Source organism: Nycticebus coucang, chromosome 15 (genome assembly GCF_027406575.1).
Source record: "Nycticebus coucang isolate mNycCou1 chromosome 15, mNycCou1.pri, whole genome shotgun sequence".
NCBI lineage: Eukaryota > Metazoa > Chordata > Mammalia > Primates > Lorisidae > Nycticebus > Nycticebus coucang.
Genome location: NC_069794.1, coordinates 77665701 through 77688178, shown reverse-complemented (window position 1 = coordinate 77688178; position 22478 = coordinate 77665701). Strand labels below are relative to the sequence as shown.

The following is a 22478-nucleotide window of genomic DNA, read 5'->3' as shown; positions in this document are numbered from 1 at the left end:
AGCTTGAAAGGTTTCAGCAGAGAGATATGCAGTTATTCCAATATGCTTCCCCTTGTCGGTTTTCTTTCGTATTGCTGCTTTCAGAATTTTCTCCTTCATATTAACTTTAATAAAGTTGATTATGATGTATCTGGGGGATGTCATATTTGGGTTGAGTTGTGCTACAGTTCTGAAACTGTCTGCTATCTGAATTTCAGAATCTCTTGGCATGTCTGGAAAGTTCTCTTTCATAATCTCATGAAGAAGAGACTCTGTGCCTTGTGAAGCCACTTCGTCGCTCTCGGGGATCCATATAAGACAAATATTGGTTTTCTTCAAATTATCTTACAGCTCTCTGAGAGAGTGCTGTGTTTTTGCCCTTCATTTCTCTTCCTCTTTTAGAGTTTGGGAGCATTCGAAAGCTTTGTCTTTGATGTCAGAAATCCTTTGTTCTGCTTGCTCCATTCTGTTACTGAGGGAGTCTACTGTGTTTCTCAGATCTTTGAGTGCTGCAACTTTTTGTCTCAATGTGTCAAAATCTTTGGTCATTTGGTCTTTGAATTCATTGAATTCTTGAGATATCTTTTGGGTTACTGCTTGGAATTGTAATTCCATCTTATTTGCTATCTAAATTCTGAATTCGATTTCTGACATCTCAGCTATTTGTTTGTGCATGGGATCTTGTGCTGTGTCTGTCCCATTGTTCCTTGGAGGAGTTGATCTAGTCTCATTATTCATATTGCCAGAGTATTTCCTTTGATTTCCTCTCATGGTTGTTTTTCACCCTTGCCTCTGTCTCCTCCTCATAGTTGGGGTGGTGTCCCCCCCGAGATTAGACCCCAGGGGGATCCCTCTATTGTGGCTGGATCTTTGAAGGGATTGACCCTGTGTAGCTTTTCTAGGGCTGCCTCAGCCAGGGAGTTCTGTTTGTGGGAGCAGCTCTGGAGTGTGACACCTCTGAATCCAGCAATAGGGCAGGGTTGGTGCACACGGTTCTGGGAGTCCCTGGCACCCAGTGACTTTGGCACAGAGGGCCCTAGGCTCCAGCAGTCTCTGGCCGGGAGAAGTGCTCCACGGAGTAGTAGGGAGGGCTCCAGAGGGCATGCGATTATCAGAGTCCCTGGCAAGAGGAGTGGGCCGGTGTGGAGGCAGGGAGGGTACAGGAAGGAGGATGCTGGGTTGCGCAGCTCCTGCAGTTCCTGGTCAGGGCGTAGCTCTTCCGGAGGTCCGGGCAGGTGCCGATTGTGGGTCGCGGGGTACCTCTTCTTGTGGTCAAGGCGGGCGCCTATTGCAGTCCCGGCACAGCTCTTCCCGAGTTCCAGGCGGGTGCCCATCGCGGGTCCTGGCGCAGCTCTTCCAGACTTCTAAGAAATTTTTAAGCTAAACATCCAGAGTTATCATGTCATCAGAATTGATTTTATTTCCCTTTGAAATTGCATTTTAGAGTCCATTTAATTGTGTTTATGTTTGTGTGATATTTTCCTTTTGTAGTTAGGAAACTGAGGCACAGAGGGGCCAATTAATTTTTGATCCATAGTTGGAACTACTGTGAGGAGAAGGTGTTTGGGGAAGGGCTTTCTATTATAAGAATGCATGAAAATACATGGTCTGTGTGGGTCCAGGTTGGGCATGCAGGATGAGTCGTGTGATTACTCTAACACCAGAGAGAGGATGTTTACATGTTACCCTTTTCTTAGGTCATCTCAAGGGCTAGAAATGCTTTCTAAGGTGTATGTGCTGGTATTTTATTACTCTAGATAATTTAAATGTTTGAAGTTGTATTTTGAATGATAGTACGTTTTCGCCTGTTTTTGTGGGGTAAGAGTTGTACAACATATTAACTGTTTATTACGGGACCACCATTGTTTATGAGGTCCATTGTTAAGCAAACATCGTTATGTGTTGCTTGACTGTATTATAAATACTAAGATTTTTGTTTTTCATTTTATAGGGCGCCAATGCTTCGGCATTAGAGAAAGAGATTGGTCCAGAACAGTTTCCAGTCAATGAGCACTATTTTGGATTAGTCAATGTGAGTATCTTTGGATGCTTAACTTTCAGAAGGATGTTTGGAAGCAGTTTGAGAAATGATGAATGCATTTCATAATTTATTAAAGAAATATGTTCATTTGTGTCCATAGAATTAAAAGCCAAGGGGCTTGATTGGGAATTTTAAAATGGAAGAGAGATAGTTGTTTGAAGTCTTAAGTCTTAGAAATAGAACCTTTTCAGATTTGCCAGCCAGATTTTTCCCATTATGTGTCGAAAATTTCTCATAGCCAAAATTTCTGATATAGCCTAGCCCAGGTGATGATTTCTTGATTCTTTGAGAAATCTACAGGGATGAATGTAGCTATGTAAATGCCCCCAATGTGTCTATGCAGTATTTGTCAATTTACTTCTGGCATTGTACTTGTATTATAGATACAAAAGTCGAAAATATAGGAAGAACTAAATACCAGGCCTTGTGGAGGTAGATCTAGTAATTATACATTTTTAAATCTGGAAAAACTTTAAAAGTTTTAACTGAGTGTTAACTATTCTGATTCATAGGTGAAGTTTGCTGACATTGCTGGTGTATACTTTATCATACTCTTTGGCCTTTGGAGTTTTTACCTAATGTGTTCCTTTACCATCATTTATTGGGGTTTCACAAGCAGTATAGTTAAAGATTAAGATATTTAGTAGCCCTTGTTTAACAAGAAGTCTGACTTCTCTTTCTAATATCTAAAAAGTCGTAGCATTTTTTAAAAACCTCATTTAAATTCTGGGGATCGCAAAATCAGTTTCTCCAATCTTGTTACTATTTCCCTGTCACTGTCACCCTTATTAGGTTCAGATTCCAGAGGTAACGAGTCTCGAATTACAGTGCAGTTGTTCCCATTGATAGTGTCTCAAAAGAGCCCATTTTCTTCAGAACAATAGTATATTTTATATATAGAAGGCTGTTTACCTTTAACCTTCTCTCATATAAATATTTCAGTTTCTTTGTTTTGTATCTGTTTTTTTGCAGATACTATAAGAATAATATAAAATATAAAAATGATATGAAATGAGTTATAAAGCTCCATAATACTGTCTACTGTTGTTACATTGTTCTTTTGTTACGTATCACTGCCACACAGTAAAGACTAGTGTTAGTTGTATTAAAAAAATTTACAATGTACATTTTCTTAATTATATACTATGTAATAATATACTATAATATATAATACTATTTCCTATGTAATACAGCAGCATATATATAGTTTATAAATATGTGTGAGTTCAAAATGATCTTGTTGGTGGGATATAAAACATACTTGTGATGGATTTTTTAAGGCTTGGAGAAAAAGGTATTAGAGAAAGCAGCTTAAAAACAGGAATGTGTCATTGTGTTTCCTAATTGAAAAGTTGAATGATCAGACCTTGAGAAGGTGGCAACTTGTAAAACTTGTTTCCTCTAATTTTAAACCTGGTGAGAACTTTGATCTGCAGAATCAGATGAGGTCAATACAGGGTAGGTTTCAACCCTATAGTGGTCTTTTTTTTTGTTTGTTTGATTTTCTTTAAGAAACCATTCAGAAACAAGTGTATATAGGAAGTCACACTAGATAACCTTTATCATGAGAGCTGTACACTTGAAAGATGAGTTTTAGGTTTTAGGAACTAGTATAACAGTTAATATAAAAAGCAAGGAATTGAAAGAAAACTTGGAAAATTATTAATAAGATAGTTAGCTTTTTTTTTTTTTTTTGAGATAGAGTCACTATGTCACCCTCGATAGAGAATCATGGTGTCATAGCTCACAGCAACCTCAAGCTCTTGGGCTCAAGTGATTCTTTTGCCTCAGCCTCCCGAGTAGCTGGCACTACAAGTGCCCATTTTTTTTTTTATTGTTAAATCATAGCTGTGTACATTAGTGCAATCAAGGGAACACTCAGCTATTTTTTGTTTTAGCAGGCCTGGGCCAGGTTCGAACCCACCAACCCCAGTGCATGTGGCCAGGGCCCCAGCCACTGAGGTGCCAAACTGATAGTTAGCTTATTCTGGAGTTGTAGTTTCACAACTTTTAATTTTACTTTAGGGGGATTGATGAAAGTAAGTGAAAGAGGACTAACAGCAGACCTCAAAGAATTGATTATAATGTCACCTGTTACTTTATAGTCAAGATGAGCAAGTTGTGTTGGACAGAAATGTGTGTTTGACTTCCATTAGTCTTGCAAATAGACTCCCTTTAGTTTCTAGTTTCATTTAGTTTCCCTCCCTCTCTTCCTTCTTTTTTTTTTTTTTTTAAAGATAGGCTCTTGCTCTGTTACCTAGCCTAGTATGCAGTGGCTTGATTATAGCACACTGTATATAACCTTGAACTCCTGGGCTCAAGTGATCCTCCCTGCCCAGTCTCCCACCCCAGCCTCCCCACCCTTCTTCTAACAAAATCTCAGTGGGGCAGAGAGGTCTTATTTGTTTAATCTGTGGAAAAAAGAAACAAGATTGTAGCAGATCTTTGAAGCCCCCCACCCCCGGAATTATTGTCTGTGCCTTGTCTCTGTCTTCCCTACGAATTTATACTGATTAGATCCTATATTTGCTATAATTTTGAAACATGCAGATACAGTTTACCTCAGAGACTAAACACCTGCTCCTCACCTTTAGAAGCTAGACTAAGATAAGTAAAATGAATCCTCAATTAACTTGCCTAGCTTAAATAGTTACCAATATTTACATTCTCTTCCACTTAATTATTTTCTGGAAAAGGAAATTGTAGTAGTCGTCATGTCATTCAGCCATAAATGTTTAATTGTGCATCTCAAACTGACAGGGATATTTTAAAAAATATGACCTTATTATTGTCACACCTAACAAAATCAATAATTTCATATCATCCTTGTTCAAACTTGTTTCGGAGGTGACTTTTTAGAGTTGGTTTGTTCAAATTAAGATCCCGGTAAGCTTCATGGTTCCATTTGCAGTTTGCTTGTTGTGTCTCACAAGTGCTTCCCAAGCCATTTTCTTTTTCAAATCATTGATTTATGGAGAAAGCAGGTCATTTGTCCTAGAAACTAATCCACATTCCAAATGTGGCCTATTTCTTCTTTATGGTATTGTTTAACTTGTTCTTCCATTGCCTGAATATCTTGTAGATTAGTAGTTAAGTTTAGAGACTGGAGTAAAGTTCAGTGGTTTTGTTTTCTTAAGGAAAGAAGACTTCATAGGAAGGAGGTGAAGTATATCACCAGATAGGAAATATTCAGTTGTTTGCTTTCAGCAATGCTGAAATGCATTGGGGGTTTAGGTATAATCCCTCTGTTTTAAAGTTCCTAATGCTTTTAGCATCCATTGATAATTATTGCTTAATCCATTATTTACAACCATTTCTTTTCTTTCTTTCTTTTCTTTTCTTTTTTTTTTTTTTGAGACAGAGCCTCAAGCTGTTGCCCTGGGTAGAGTGCTGTGGCGTCAAAGCTCACAGCAAACTCAAACTCTTGGGCTTGAACGATTCTTTTGCCTCAGCCTTCCAAGTAGCTGGCATTGCAGGCACCCACCACAATGCCCGGCTAGTTTTTGGTTGTCGTTGTCATTGTCATTATTGTTTGGCAGGCCCAGGCTGGATTCGAACCCAACAACTCCGGTGTATGTGGCTGGCGCCGTAGTCGCTTGAGCTATAGGTGCCGAGTCTATAGCCATTTCTTTTGATTTTTTTCACTGGAATTATTCTATAAACAAGAACTTTCTTTATCAACTGTTTAGTGCCCTTGAAATGTACTTGTAAGAAAAATATGGTACTTGATATTTTTCTTTTATATGTTAATTTGTAACCACCAGTGGAGTCTAGCAAGGGTTTCTTTTTTAAAAAATGCCATATTTAATTCATAGATTTTTGTATAGTTAATATATTTTAATACACTACCATAATTCTTTTGTATGAAAATTGACACTGTATCTACACAAAGATATCCCAGGCTAATCTTGTATATTGTACATTTCTTATCCCAGACTTTATATAAGGTGGCCATATCTCCAGAGTTGTGGAAAAAAGGCATTTAGAGACTGCAGTCTGGGTACGGGGAAAGCTTACTGCTGCCACACCTTTTTAGAGTACAGAATTTGGATAAACGCACATACTGGTGGACACAGCAAACATACTTCCATGCACACCTACACATACACTTTATGAGTTATGAAAAAGCATGAGCTTACATTGATACTTACAATTTTTACTTTTCTTATTTTTATTACTTACCTTTTTTTCTCCTTTACATTAAAAATTTTGGTTCATCTCAGAAGAAAGAAGAAAGAAATTTAAACAATTTTGGTTGGAAGGGTATAAACGTAATTCTTTGCTTGCTTTATCTTAGATTTACAGTACAGCGCATCCCCAAAATCGGCACTTGTAGAGAAGATGGGAAATGGTAGCTAAATGTACCTTTATTTACAAAATAGTCCTGTGTTGGCTGCCTCTTCATAAAATTTCGTAATGAGTATTCTGTAAATAAAAGTACATTTGCTATAATTTCCCATTTTTACTATGCATGTTGACTTTTGGGATACCCTGCCATTTCAAAATAGCAATAAAATAGATTGTTTTCTCTTATGCTTAGACTCAATATGCCTGTATATTATTATCTCAATAGGCATGTATATAGTAAGAATTCTGTGTTTTAAAAATCACTGGAATTGATTCTTTTTTCATTGTGGTTCTGACACCAACGCGAAATATATTTAGGTTTCATTTATTTCTATTTGTTTTCAGTTTTAGGAATTTTCTTCTTTGCTTTTCTATTTTATTTTATTTTTTAAAATAGGACTATAAAGTAAACTTTTGTAATTGTACATTCATAGGAATCTCACTTTTATCCTTTTCTTCACTCTTCTAATCTTCTTTTATAAAAGCTGTATTAGCTTTGAAGTTATTCTTTTTCTTTTTTAAAAAAAATATAAGCAAATGGTCTACAGGCATACCTCACCCTTTTAACTAATACCGTACATATGTTATCTCACCCCACAGTAGTAAAATGAGAATTGTCCTCATTCCTTTTTTTTAAACCACTTTTTAGTGTTCCCAGAAAGTGATTGACTTGTGTATATTTCATTAGCCAGCTTTTAAAGCCAGTGTTTATTAATGGGAAGAGAAGAAATAGGCAGTAATTATTAAACTATGTGTTATTTACTCTGTAAGGTAGGATTATTCTATTAGAGAGGAAGATATTGAAGTTTAGTAAGATGTAGTAACATACTTCCAATCACATGGCCAGGAAGAGAGATCCCTAGATTAGGATTTGACTTTGACTCTGAAGGGCCCCGTCTTTATAGTATATCATGAATAATGTGACCTGGCTTTCCAGCATTTCAGTGATTGTTAGACTGTCAGACAATGACTTTTTAATCTAACATTTTAGGGCATCTTGTTTTTTAATTTTGTTTTTTGATTGACGTACATAAGAACTTGATAGAAAACCTCACTTTTGTGGTTTTTAAAGAATTTTTGAAAGTTGCATTCTATAAAAAAAGTATATAAAATGCAGTTAGTGTTATAATAACAATGGGAATGGATGTTGTCTCTTCAGTAAACTCTATAATGGTAAATTCTTTCTCTTGAAAATATATTGCCCTGGGGTGGCGCCTGTGCCTCAGTGGGTAGGGCACTGGCCCCTTATACCAAGGGTGGCAGGTTCAAACCCAGCCCCGGCCAAATTGCAACAGAAAAATAGCTGGGTGTGTGGTGGGCGCCTGTAGTCCCAACTACTTGGGAGGCTGAGGCAAGAGAATCGCCTAAGCCCAGGAGTTGGAGGTTGTTGTGAGCTATGATGCCATGGCACACTACCGAGGGCAATAAGGTGAGACTCTGTCTCTAAAAGAAAAAAAGAAAGAAAGAAAATAGGAAATATATTGCCCTAAATTTAACAACTTTTTTTTTCTCTTGTAGTTTGGGAATACCTGCTACTGCAATTCAGTTCTTCAAGCACTTTATTTTTGTCGTCCATTTCGGGAAAAAGTTCTAGCCTACAAGAGTCAACCTAGGAAGAAGGAGAACCTTCTTACATGCTTAGCAGATCTCTTCCATAGCATAGCCACTCAGAAGAAAAAGGTTGGAGTAATACCTCCTAAGAAGTTCATAACAAGGTTACGGAAAGAAAATGGTAATTCTGCTTTCCAGCGTATTGATTACATAAGCATTTGTTGAGCGTCATCTTTAAGCCTGATAACATGTTAGGTGTTGGAAAAAACAAAAAGATACTTGAAGAACCAAATAAGCACGCCCAGTTACTTCTTTGTGATCTTACTCTACTGTTCAGTCATCCTCCAAAGACAGAGGACTTAACAGAAACAGAAGGAAACAGGCCCCTCTAAGGAAGAGTCTAAAATCTCAGATGTATCCCTTGCTTCTAACAGTTTTTTTATCTGATTTCTTTTTTGTTTGTTGTGAATTTGTTTGTATTGTTGTATTAACAAATATATGGGAGAATTGAATTTACTAATGTGTTTAATATAATTAAAAAAAAAGATAACTGAAGGATGTCTTCATGGAGGTACTTAATCTCATATGATTAATGCTTAAAGTGTGTTATACAGAGATAAAATTGTATGTTCCAGAAGAGGGAAGCTCACAATTTCTTTTTTTGCTTGCTTGGCTTTTCACATGATCATGCATTTGTTGTTTTTTATAATGATTTCATGGGTCTTAACTCACTTGATCCTTGCAGTATCTTTAGCTAGAGAGCAGGTTATGTCCTGCCTTTTAGCCATGAAAAAACCAGAAGCTGAAAACTTGTCAGGAGGAGTCACACCCCCAGAAAAAGAAAGAGCCAGCATAAGAACTTAGTCCTTCTGGTTTAGGATAGATAAACCACTAATCCCCCACTCCCTTTAAAAATAGCTCCTGAGTAAACCCTACCTCTGTTTTCTCTTTTGAACTATTTTTCATTTAATTTTCACAACAAGCTATTAAGTTAGATTTTACCACCTCAGTTTACACAGATAACTGAGGCTCAGAGAAGTTAATTTGTCTAAGGTCACACAGAATTATGGCAGAACATGGTATACAGACTCACTTCTCCCGATCCCTAAGCCCATGGTTCTGTCTAATGTGGTATACTGCCTCAAAATTCAAATGAAAATTAAACATGTGGGATTCTGGGTTTTGTTTGATGTAGGCATTTCGGTCATTGTAGAAATAAAATTGAATAGCATTTTTGTTTTATTTGTTACTTATTCAATAGAGAGATGCCCACAAATGTGATGTGAGAAGTCTTTAAGGTTGTTATTAAGTACATGTACACAAATGTGTAATCCTGCCCATGAATCAGTGACACTTTTCATTATCATGTTGATTGGGACAGGCCTGGATCTTGTCTATTGCCCTGAAACATCAGAAGACCCTGAAATAGCAGGGCACAGCTATAGGCTATTTGTCTTGAGTCAGCTACACGGATTAAAGATTAGTTCATTTTCCTCTTATATGCATGTGGAATAGTTGATTACCCACAAAAATGTATCTTTTTTTTATTTTCCTAATGAAAACGGAATGTGTTTATTTCTGAGATTACAGATCTGTTTAATATCTTCTATTTTTTAGAAAACCAAATATAACTTATTACAATGTGGATTGAACATTCAAGTCTTCCCACTCTTACTTGTCTGTATCAGTGTGAAACTTAACAGGTTTGTCTTACTGGAAAACTGGCATGCGTGGTGTTTGAACATGTCATGCTTTCCCAGTGACTGTGTTAGTGTTAGAAATGTTCAAAGTCAGAAGTGTGCAGCACACGCAGAGCACATGTTATTCTCCTCATTTAACAGTACGCTTTTCTCGGCCTATGAATCTAGTGCATGCCTTCTGCAGGTGTGCGGCTGCCTGTCACGCTGAGCAGGGCTCCAGTTCTTGTGCTCTGTGAGTTCAGCGTGGTTATGCACCTGTGGCTTCATGTGTTTGCTTGTTAAGTCTGGGATATTTTTACAGCGTTCAATAATTTTTTGTAGTTAAATATTTTCTGAAGTTTTAATTTAGACCCAGCATATTGATAACACAGTAGACTTCTTAAATACTTAATTGAAGGAAAGTGATTTCAGTATATTTATTCTAAAGTCCATCTTTTCATAAGTTTTGTTTCATTTTCCTAAACTTCAGAAATAATATTGAATAGAAAAGCATTTTTTTAAACAGAAAAGTATTTTTATTATTTGATGTTGCTGGCATTTGTAAATATGTTTTGAAATATATTTTTGGCTTTTGAATTTTTCCCTGATAATGGAGAAAAGAATATACATTTCAGAAGGGATTTAATATATTAATATATCATCCGTATATCTGTCCTTCTTAAATGTTGTTTTAAATCTTAGTAGCATATTAGTATTGCTACTAACTGTCACTGTTGGGCAGTTCGTACTAAATCAGTTTCTTTACACACTGTATTAGAAACTTCATGTCTTATTCTGAATAGGATAGATGCTTCATACTGTTTTAAACAGCGTTGCTTTATGTTACTAATGTTTTTGATATTCCTTGTTAAGAACTGATTTTGATTTCTATTCATTCATGAGTTTTTGTTTAAATCATATTACCAAATCATAGCATAAGAGGACTGTTGTACAGTGCTTCCACGTACAGTGCAACCACACTAACTTGTGTTATCTCAGATGGTGGGATGGATGCTAGCTGAATATCTGAATTGACTTACTATGATACATGTATTTCCTGCTGTGTGCAAGGCACAGGAGATACAGAAATAAGCCTTCAGAGATCTGACAGTTTAGTGAGAAAGACAGATCATCAATAGTTGTGTAAAATAGTATGTCACTGCCATGAAGAGAAAGAAGGCAGGGAAAGGCAGAGAATGAGGGAGTTGCTAGTTTAGATGTCAGTGGTTGGAGAAGGTGTTTCGTAAGGTGATGTTAGATCAGAAATTAGAAGTAAGAAATAAGGCATTTGAAGGATGGCAAGAAAACTAGTGTAGTGCAGTAAAAGTAGAGAAAAAGGCAAGGTCCTAGAACGTGGGTTTTATTTGGAAGGCATGGAGGCAGACGGTATTCTCTGGTTTGCATTACGAGAGGATCTCTCTGGCTACTGGGTGGGAATGGGTAGGTGCTGGCAGCATGAGAGTAGAGGCAAGAGACCAGCCTGGAGGCTATTGCAGTACCTTGGTTAAGAAATGAAGTAATTTCTTTACAGTACTCATTATGTATAGGCTTGATGCTATCATTTTGGAAGAAATAAAACACTGGTTGGTGATCTAATTGTGTTAGCTAGAGCTGACTCTCAAGTGGACTGTTTGGGATCATTTAAGGTGGGCTTGAGGGGCCCATCAGTTGGTATCTGTAGTAGGTATGTGCTCCCGCTTACAGAATCTTAGTAAATTGCTGTTTGTGGACAAATCTATGTTTCTCATGGGGGATTTAATATATTAATCATCTTAGCTGTTTCTGCCCTTATATGAGTCATCTTAGCTGTTTTTACCCCTGTTTGTCCTTTCCATTCATTCATTCAAAAAATGAGAAGCATATCTAATGTGTGGCAGGTACTGTTATAAGTGCTAGGGACATAGCAGGGAATGAGATAAAAAGGGTCCTTGTTCGAAAGGAACCTGCATGGAAATAGCAATAGCTCAGGTGCTATAGAGAGATACAGATGTGTATGTGTGTATATATATATGTCTTGGTCTTCCTCAAGTGAGGAAATGTTAGTTCAAAAGTAAAACCTATTACATAGATTTGAATAACTTCTTATATTTATTTCAAATGCTTCTTTTTCTCCAAGACATCATAAAAACTGTAATGAAAGTTGTAGCAGTTTTTGAGTTATGAAGAGAATATAACCTATTTTTAAGTGGTGATTTGGTTTTTCTTTTTTTTTCATTAGTACTGCAGCTATATCAAGGACTATAATAATTTATAATCATACATTTATTTAATAATGAAATTGTCTGTCTCTCCCCCACTAGACTGTCATTTCCATGATGGAGGGAAACCATTTGTTTTTGATCACCATTGTATTCCCAGCACATAATCCAGTTCCTGGCACATAGTAGGTGCTTACTAAATATTTGTTGAATGAGTGAATGAATGAATGGTTTACCAAATTTACCAAAGCAAGTTTGAAGTTTACCTTTCTACTATGCTACTTAGCAATGAAGAAAGTAAACCATAAACCTGGGTTTTAAGAATTAAATCTACTATGATTCACAGAGATTGTTCTGAGGTTATTTTAGTGATTTTTTTTTTTTTATATTATGCAGTCCTGATTGATGTTTTAAAAACTGTCATGACTGCTTTCTGGCACTGCAAGATTCTGGCATATTCAGAATATTGCATGTGTGTTTATATATATATAAATATAAAATATATATGTGTATGTATATAAATTATTTCAGAAATATCTCAACAAAAGTTTAAAGAGTATTTTTTGGTTCACTTTGCATCTCATTTCCAGAACATTCAAGTAAGTTGAGGTATTTTTGTGAATACGAAGTTATCGTTTTGTATTAAAACAGCATCCAAAAAAAAAAAGGATGTTGTAAATTTTTAAAAAGAAAAACATTTGCACAGTTTTGCTAAAATAAAGTCACTATTTTGAAAAACATGTATACATGCTAAAATAAATTTTTTAACGGAAAAATTAGACTACTTTAGATTGTGGCATTGAGCCAGCATGTAGTTATCCACTGTAGTGAATTAATCATCTCCTTCTTATAAGCCTTCTTATAAGTGGTACTTATAAGGTTATTTGATTAGTCTTTCCCCATTATTTTTCTTTTAGGATTCCTCCATGGCTTTCCCAATTTGCTTTTACTTTTCTTAGTCCCCCATCCCCAACCAACTGTAGCATAATTATCTTCCAGTCCTTGTCTTTGTTGGATCATATTGAGGTGGGTGGTTGTGACTAGGCATAGGTGAGTGAGTGAGAGATGAATGTTCTTGATGCTGAAAACATTCAAGTGCACTTAAGGAAGCTGCTAGACACTACACTGAAATGTGGAGGTTAGTGTAAGAGGCAGGTGGAGAAAGAAGCCATGAACTAGGCCATCAGTGGGTGTGGGAGGTTGGCAGATGGTCTCAGAAGAGGTTCAGGGGTCATGGTATGGCTTGATTTTGTGCAGTTTTTTGATGGAGGGCAAGTTTTGATATATAAGTGAAAGTGTAATAGTTTAGTTAGTAGATGTGGCAGCAAGGAGCTAGAAAATGCCAAAGATTGAGGAGATGGGAAATTTGTTTAAAACAGAATGTGGTTCCTAGAATGAGCAGAAGAAAGTGAAGAGAATCCCAAGGACAAGGAGGACAGTACGACACAACAGTCAAATGAGAGTAATGGAGGATAGCCATTGAGGGGTGAAATATTTCTTATTTTCAGAGATGGAGGATTGTTGGATTGAGAGGCAAAGTTAAATTGACATTGGATAGCTCAGCTTTGGTCTCTAGACCTTTCCAGTGGCAAGACGATCTGAGGTTCTAAACCTGACTTGGCTTGGCCTTGGAGGAGAGGGTTTGAGAGCAGCAGGCTGTCTGATCGTGTTGGGAGAAGCTGCAGAGATTTCTGCTATGAGCAGGGAATAGGGAATGGTGTTACAGTACTTTAGATCTACTGTCCCTTGTGGGCAAAATCCCACACAAAATACCATTAAAGTTAATTAGATGTTAAGTCCACTTAACATACTGTAGCAATACAGCAACTTTTACAACTCATGTAATAGAAATACAGTAACTTTTACAACTCATGGTTTTCATTGTTTTTAAACATAACACAGGGAGATTGTTAAAGGTTAATGGAATCCCTCAGCCTGAACTTGTAGCCAAAGAATGAAATATGGCTCCAGTTGCCTTTCTTTTTTTTTTGAGACTGGGGAGTCTCACTGTATTGCCCATTCTGGGCTCAAGTGATCTTCTCTCCTCAGCCTTCAGGTGCAGGCTACTGTGCTCAGCTCCACATTCTTAATATGACTGTATTTAATTTGAGATTCAAATTTGTGCGGTGAATTTGGGTTTGTGAAAACAACTAAATAATGAATATGAAAGATTTAAAGTGAATTTTAAATGTAACTCAAGAGATGTGAGGTAAAATTCTTAGTTGAAAGATTCAGTGTCTGAATCAAACTTGTGTGTTTGCAGCGAGGTGCGGTGGCTCATGCCTGTCATCCTATCTCTCTTTTAGGCTGAGGTGGGAGGATCACTTGAGGTCAGGTGTTCAGGATCAGCCTGAGCAAGAGTGAGACCCTGTATCTACTAAGAACAGAGGAATTAGCTGGGCGTTGCGGCCAGTGCTTATAGTCCCAGCTACTCCAGAGGCTAAGGCAGGAGGATCACTTCAACCCAGGAATTTGAGTTTGCTGTGAGCTAGACTGACGCCACAGAACTCTAGCCTAGGCGACAGAGTGAGACTCTTGCAAAACTAACAAATAAACAAAAAACTTGTGTGTCTACAGTATGAAACTGAAGGAAAGGAGACTGTTAGTGGGCTAAGTGAAGGTAGCCAATGAGTACTGGGGTAATCGTAATAGAAATGGAACAGCCTAGAGACATGCAGGAAATTGTTTTTAAAAATTAAAAGGGCTGGTTGGGTGTGGTGGCTCATGCCAGTAATCCTAGCACTTTTGAGAGGCTGAGGTGAGAGGATTGCTTGAGCTCAGGAGTTCGAGACCAGCCTGAGCAACAGTGAGACCCCATCTCTACTAAAAGTAGAAAAATTAGCTGGATATCATGGTGCTGCCTGTAGTCCCAGCTTCTCTGGAGGCTGAGGCAAGAGAATTGCTTGAGCTCAGAAGTTGGAGGTTGCTGTGAGGAAGGCTGATGCCCTGGCACTGTAGCCTGAGGACAGAGTGAGACTCTTTTCTGGAAAAAAAAAAAAAAAAAAAATTAGCGTAGGAAGAAAGTAGATATGAAGGATGTGCTACAGGCAGTGATGGAGAGTAGGAAGTGGGCTTTTTGTATGGAAAGCTCTGTTATTTTTAAATACACAAATAATACAATCTCACAGTAAAGTTTTAGCTATTAAAAGGTACGGTTTCTATGGATACTTTGCCCCTTCCCTAGCTCTTTCATCTTCCTTAAAAATTACTTGGTTTTTCAAACCCTTTTCTATGCACTTAAATAGATACGTCCAAATAGAAAGCTATAATCACATTTGTGGTTCTTCTGGTATTGGTTTGTTTTTCGTAAGTGGGATCCACCATATATATTCAGCATCCTTGTTTCACTTAGTATCTTGGAGGTTTTACCATGTATGTTCATATGGAATAACTTCCATTTTAACTTTTACTTGGTGCTCCATAATCATACAATAATTAAAATAAACCATTCTGCTGATAAACGTTTAGGATATTTTCAGACGTTGCTATTCTAAATAAGCAGCCACATTTATGCTTGTTTCAGTACATGTGCTGATAATGTACCTGGTACTGATACCTAGTAGAACTGGGTTACAGTAAAGTGTAAAGTGTGCGTTACAACTTGCCATGTCAGTTTCTATCCTCCACAGCAGTGGTTGAGAATGCCCAGTTTTCCATACTCAAGCCAACTCTTGACACTAAGTCATTTTCTATTTTGCCAAAGTGATGGGCCAAAACGAATTTTTGTCATTATTTTAATTTTTATTCCTCAACCACTTGTCATGTATTCTTGAGCATTTGTATTTCCATTGTGAATTGCCTGTTATTTCTCTTTGCCATTTTTTTGAGTTGATTTTTCCTTTCTTGTTTTATAAAGGAGTTTTTTGAATATTCTGGGCATTAAGATGCAAATACGTTCTCCTATTTGTCAGTTGTCTTCACTTTTGTTGACTTTGCCATGTAACAGTTCTTTTTATGCACTCATTCTTGAATGAGTTTTGTGTTCTGTTCAGTAGCAACAAGAAGACAGGTTGAGAATCCCTAATCTGAAAATTAGGAATCTGAAACTTTTTGAGTACTGCAATGCCACATGGATGGCTGAGATGTGATACCTTTGGTTTCCAGTGGTACAATGTACACAAGCTTTATTTCCTGCAAAAAATTATTTAAAATATTGTATAAAAACTGCCTTTAGGGTATGTATACGGTGTATATGAAATAAGTCGATTTCATATTTAGATTTGGGTCCCATCCTCAAGACACCTTACTGTGTTTATACAGCTATTCTAAAATGTGAAACAGTCCACAATCCAAAACACTTCTGGTCTCAGGCGTTTTGGATAAAGGTGATATTCAATCTATAATAATATTGCTGTAATTATTATTGTTGTTATTTCTATAGAACAGAATACAAAACCAATAAAATCCATTGTTGTGTTCGAAGTAGTTTTAATTTTATAGCAACCTTGTAAGTACAGGTATTATTATTATCTCTGTTTTTTGGATGAACTGTACGGCAGGGAGGTTAGGTAAATTGGCCTATGACACACATACTGTTAGAGGTAGAACCATAATCCAACTCAGTCTCATCCTAGCAGCTGCATCTTAAATTGAGACTTTAAAGGGTCCTTTTGACACCAAGATTAAAATCATTACAGTAGAACCTCCATAGTTAGCCACCTCCCTGCATTGATTACCTCCTTAAGATGACCTAATTTTCACAGACTGGACATGCACCACATGTTATAAGGCCTAGTTCTTTCTGTTAACCATCTCCATATGTCGACCAGTTCGGTACAGTCCCTTAGGTCGTCAACTTACAGACGTTCTAATGTATTTATTTGAATATAACTCCACAATAAATATCTTCACTTGTTCTCATTTTATTATTATTATTATTATTTTTGAGACAGAGTCTCCAGCTGTTGCCCTGGGTAGAGTGCTGTGGTGTCATAGCTCACAGCAACCTCAAACTCTTAGCCTCAAGCAATGCTCTTGCCTCAGCCTCCCAAATAGCTGGGATTATAGGCGCCTGCCACAATGCAAGGGCTATTCTTTTGTTACAGTTTTCATTGTTGTTTTAGCTGCCCAGGCCGGGTTTGAACCAGCCAGCCTCAGTGTATGTGACTGGTGCCCTACCTTCTGAGCTACATCCCATTTTATATACTGGACAATCAAGACTTTTTTTTTTTTATTACCATAGGGTTGAACATTTTTTTTGTGTTTCTTAGCCTTTTGAATTTTTTTTCCTATAAATTGATAATTGTAAATCCTTTGCCCATTTTCATTTTCTTTTGTATGAGGTCTTTGTATGTTGAGAATGTACATTTTTAGGTTTTGCTGTTTTTTAACTTTTGAAAAGATTTCTAATACATAGAAATTTTATGTAGTCATCCCTATATCTCTTCTAAAATGTGATTTTTAATTCCATTTGTCTTAGAAAGACTTTCCCTAAATTTTCCTCTAATTTGTATGCATTTGTTTTTAAAATGTAAAATCTTTCTCAAATGTATTAAATTTGTATTGAAGACCTAAAAGTATAATATCCTAAATAGGTAATTCTCAGTGCATTTTGTTGATTAACTCCTGTGTGTTCTTGGGTGTAGGCTCGCACTGGGCGTTACTTTGTATGTAGCCTGGGGAGTCTGGCTGCCTGGTTTGAATCCTGACTCTGCCCTTTCCTGGCAGTGTGACCCTCTCTGATCCTATTTTCTCATTTAAAAATAAAGTTAAAACAGTTATCATGCAATTGTTAAGAGGATCAAATCAGATGCTGCTTCTGAAGTCCTTACTGCCCTGTGGTAGAGATGGGCAATGCCAAGCACAGGACAAAGTGCTTAATACCTGCACTGCCAGTATTTTCATTATAGTAACTCATTTGTATAAGTATAAGGAGCAGTTTGTGCAATTACAAAATCTCACCTTGGAGGGGACTTTAGAGATACCTGGATTATATAGCTCATTATTGATAACATTATTCCTAAATCTGATTACACATCAGAGTCACCTAGATAAGTTTTGAAAAGCCCCAGGTTCCAGGGCTTAACTTAAGTCAGAATCTCTAAGATGTATGGCCTAGTAATTTATTTTTAATAAACTTTGGGATTCTTAAGCAGTTGGCTTGGCATTGGCAAGTGGTTGTGCATAGCTTCTGCTTTAAAGCTTGCCATGTTGTAGTATTTGTGGAATAATAAATTAGATGAGTTAATAGAAAGTGTTACTGCTTCTTACCTTCCCAGTATCTAATATGTGAAGGTGTGAGGATAGGTAGGTTTTGCCCTTTTCTCATAGATCACTTAGTTTTGTTTTTTTTTAAAGATTTTTATTCATCATAACTTTTATTTTCCCCAAATTCAGATAAAATTTTTAGATGTGAATATTGTCTATTTCTTATACCTCGCCAATAATGCTAAGAATTTATAGTTTTAGTTTTGATAGAACACTATTCTTTTTAAAATTTGTTTTTATGAAGTTATTAATTCTATAATAATTCTCTAATGTTATGTTTTTGTTTTTAGAACTTTTTGACAACTACATGCAACAAGATGCTCATGAATTCTTAAATTACCTACTAAATACAATTGCTGATATTTTACAAGAAGAGAGAAAGCAAGAAAAACAAAATGGTCGCTTACCTAATGGCAATATTGATAGTGAAAATAACAACAGCACACCAGACCCAACGTGGGTTCATGAGATTTTTCAGGGAACATTAACTAATGAAACCAGATGTCTTACTTGTGAAACTGTAAGTATATCATAAAATTTTATATAGAAAAATCTAATTCTTTATGTTAAAAGTTGTTCTTTGAGGATGAGAAGATGGGAGGTGAACTGGAAAGTTGTAATTCTTACTCTGTAAAAGTTAAAGATAAATTTTTCAGTTGAAAGGAATTTATCTGTACTTTGATGTTATGCTACTTATTGACAGTGGTACTTGAGGTGGTAGAACTGGAGTTTGAACTGTTTGACTGTTTCAATTTTGGAGGCCACAGACCTTTACAGGAATTATGTCCTAGTTAAGTTTATAGGAAATTTACAGGTCGGGAAGGTATATTTCTTTGTTTTTCCTTTTTCTACAATTATGTTTAGTGTCTGTTGTTGGAATAAAAACTAAAACATGATTTGTATACTCAAGGAGGAGGAAACACCTATTGCTAGACACTTAGTAATGATGAAGCTTAGAAATCGTTGTGACTAAGATTGGATAACTCAGCATTCCTGTTATGTTCTTACCTTGTCTGATTTCTCACATGTGAACTGAAAGATCAGACCCTTCTTTAATCAAGTGTCCATTATCCAATTCAGTCAGTTGAACCAATAATATTATTTTTAGTATTTTCTGCCCTCTCCCTCCAGGTCAGTACAGAATCTAGTTTAGGATTAGATATTGCACTTAGTTGTACATTACATTTGTTTATCTTTCTTTAGTCTTTTATTTATTTATTTATTTATGTTTTTATTTTCCAACTAACTTATTTTTATTTTTTAAATTATTTGTTATTAAATCATAACTTCGTACATTGATGCATTTATGGGGTTCAGGGTACTGCTATGATATACAATGTGAAATGCTTATATTGAACTAAGTAACACATCCATCACAATTATACTCATTTCTTAATAGTTTTGAAATGTACCATTGCATCACATGAGGTGAGGTCCCCCCAAATCCCTTCCTTCTCCCATATCCCCCCTCCTTTCCCCTCTCTCTCCTCTTCCCTTCTACTTTCTGGACTATAGTTATGTTTTGCCATTCATATGAGTGTGTAGGTGATTATGTATTGATTTCATAGTAGCATTGGATACTTTTCTTTTCCATTTTTGAGATACTTCACTAAGAAGAATATGTTCCAGCTCCATCCAGGTAAACATAAAAGATTTGAAGTCTCCATCCTTTTTTATGGCTGCAGAGTATTCCATGGTGTACATATACCACAATTTATTAATCCATCCATTGGTCAATGGGCACTTGGGCTTCTTCAATGTCTTGGCTATTATGAATTGGGCTGCAGTAAACATTCTGGTGCAGATGACTTTGTTATAAAATGATTTTTGATCATCTGTGTATATACCTAGTAGAGGAATTACAGGATCAAACAGTAGGTCTACTTTTAGTTCCTTGAGTGTTCTCCAAACTTCTTTCCAAAAAGGTCGTATTAGCTTGCTTTCCCACCAGCAGGGTAGAAGTGTTCCCTTCTCTCCGCATCCACACCGACATCTGTAGTTTTGGGATTTTGTGATGTGGGCTAATCTTATTGGAGTTAGATGATATGTCAAAGTGGTTTTGATTTGCATTTCTCCGATGATTAAGGATGATGAGCACTTTTTCATGTGTTGTAGTTCATGCGCCTTTCTTCATCAGAGACGTTTTTGTTCAAGTTTCTTGCCCACATAGAAATGGGGTTATTTGTTCTTTTCTTATTGATTAGTTTGAGTTCTCTGTAGATTCTGGTTATCAGGCTTTTGTTGGAAGCATAACCTACAAAAATCTTCTCCCATTCTGAAGGTTGTCTGTTTGCTTTACTTACTGTGCTCTTGGCTGTGCAAAAGCATTTTAGTTTGATCAGATCCCAGTAATATATTTTTGGTATTGCTTCAATTGTCCGGCGGGGTTGGGAGGGAGTCCTCCTCCTAAAGTATTCTCTCAGGCCAATTTCTTCAAGTGTTTTTCCCACACTCTCTACTAGTATTTTTATAGTTTCATGTCTTAAGTTTAAATCTTATATCCAGTGAGAGTCAATTTTTGTTAATGGTAAAAGGTGGGCGTCCAGTTTCAGTCTTTTACAGGTCACCAGCCAGTTCACCCAGCACCACTTGTTAAATAGGGAGTCTTTCCCCCACTGAATATTTTTGATAGGCTTGTCAAAGATCAAATGATGATAAGTAGCTGGGTTCATCTCTTGGTTCTGTATTCTGTTCCATATATACTGCTCTGTTTTTGTTCTAGTACCACACTATTTTGATCACTATAGATTTATAGCATAGCCTAAAGTCTGGTAATGTGATACCTCCCGATTTGTTCTTATTTCTGAGTAATGTATTTGCTATTCAAGGTTTTTTCTGATTCCATATAAAAAGAAGTACTATTTTTTTTTCAAGTTCTTTAATGTATGACAATGGTACTTTAATAGGGATTGCATTAAATCTGTAGATTGCTTTGGGTAGTATGGACATTTTGACAATGTTGATTCTTCCCAGCCACAAGTATGGTATGTTTTCCATTTGTTAACATCTTCAGCTATTTCTTTTCTCAGATTTTCATAGTTCTCTTTATAGAGATCTTTCATGACCTTTGTTAGGTAAATTCCCAAGTATTTCATCATCTTTGGCGCTATTGTAAAAGGAATAGAGTCCTTGATTGTTTTTCAGCTTGACTATTGCTGGCATATATAAAAGCTACTAACTTGTAAGTATTGATTTTGTATCCTGAGACGCTGCTGTGTTCCTTCATCACTTCTAAGAGTTTTGAAGTTGAGTCCTTGGGACTTTCCAGGTATAGGATCATATCATCAGTGAAGAGTGAGCGTTTGATCTTCTCTAACACTATTTGGATACCCTTGATCATCTTCTCTTGCCTGATTGCGATGGCTAAGACTTCCATTACTATGTCGAATAGCAGTGGAGACAGTGGCAATCCTTGCCTCATTCCTGATCTTAGTGGAAATGTTTTCAATTTTACACCACTCAATATGATACTGGCTGTGGATTTGCTGTAGATGACTTCTATCAGTTTAAGAAATGTCCCTTCTATGCCTGTTTTCTTAAGTGTTCTAATCATGAAAGGATGCTGGATATTATCAAAGGCTTTTTGTGTGCCAATTGAAAGCATCATATGGTCTTTGTTTTTTATTTTATTGATGTGATGTACTATATTTATAGATTTGCATATGTCGAACCAACCCTGTAACCCTGGAATAAAGCCAACTTGATCATGGTGTATAATTTTTTGATATATTGTTGAATTTTGTTTGCTAAGATCTTTTTTTTTATTATTTTTTAATTTTTATTGTTAAATCATAGCTGTATACATTAGTGCAATCAAGGAGTACAATGTGCTGGTTTCATATACAATCTGAAATATTCTCATCAAACTGTTCAACGTAGCCTTCATGGCATTTTCTTAGTTATTGTATGTAGACATTTGTATTCTGCATTTAGTAGGTTTCACCTGTACCCATTCTAAGATGCACCATAGGTGTGGCCCCACCAATTACCCTCCCTCCACCTTAACCTCCCCCCTCCCTTCTCCTTCCTTGGCCCTTTCCTCATAGTCTTGGGCTATAGTTGGGTTATAGCCTTCATGTGAAAGCTATAATTTAGCTTCATAGTAGAGCTGAGTACATTAGATACGTTTTCTTCCATTCCTGAGATACTTTGCTAAGAAGAATAAGTTTCAGGTACATCCAAGTAAACATGAAAGAGGTAAAGTCTCCATCTTTCTTTAAGGCTGCATAATATTCCATAGTATACATGTACCACAATTTGCTAGTCCATTCGTGGGTCGATGGGCACTTGGGCTTCTTCCATGACTTAGCAATTATGAATAGGGCTGCAATAAACATTCTGGTACAGATGTCTTTGTTATATTGTGACTTTTGGTCTTCTGGGTATAAACCTAGTAAAGGAATTATAGGATCGAATGGCAGGTCTATTTTTAGGTCTCTAAGTATTCTCCAAACATCCTTCCAGAAGGGACGTATT

The 22478-nt window shown here is 36.5% G+C and overlaps 1 protein-coding gene and 1 pseudogene across 2 annotated transcripts in view; both read left to right on the top strand.

The window, feature by feature from the left end:
* The window catches only part of USP12 (ubiquitin specific peptidase 12), a 113746-nt gene that overhangs the window by 49298 nt on the left and 41970 nt on the right, over positions 1 to 22478 (top strand). Inside the window, exons 2-4 of one of the 2 annotated variants that reach the window (XM_053563504.1) lie at positions 1931 to 2011; positions 7886 to 8099; positions 18293 to 18522. In XM_053563504.1, coding sequence (XP_053419479.1) covers positions 1931 to 2011; positions 7886 to 8099; positions 18293 to 18522 — 525 coding nt within the window. Of the gene's footprint in view, positions 1 to 1930; positions 2012 to 7885; positions 8100 to 11897; positions 11981 to 18292; positions 18523 to 22478 lie in introns of those variants that run through there. The other variant, XM_053563505.1, reaches the window with a different exon arrangement.
* LOC128566608 (putative uncharacterized protein C5orf58) lies at positions 8111 to 8714 on the top strand (annotated as a pseudogene).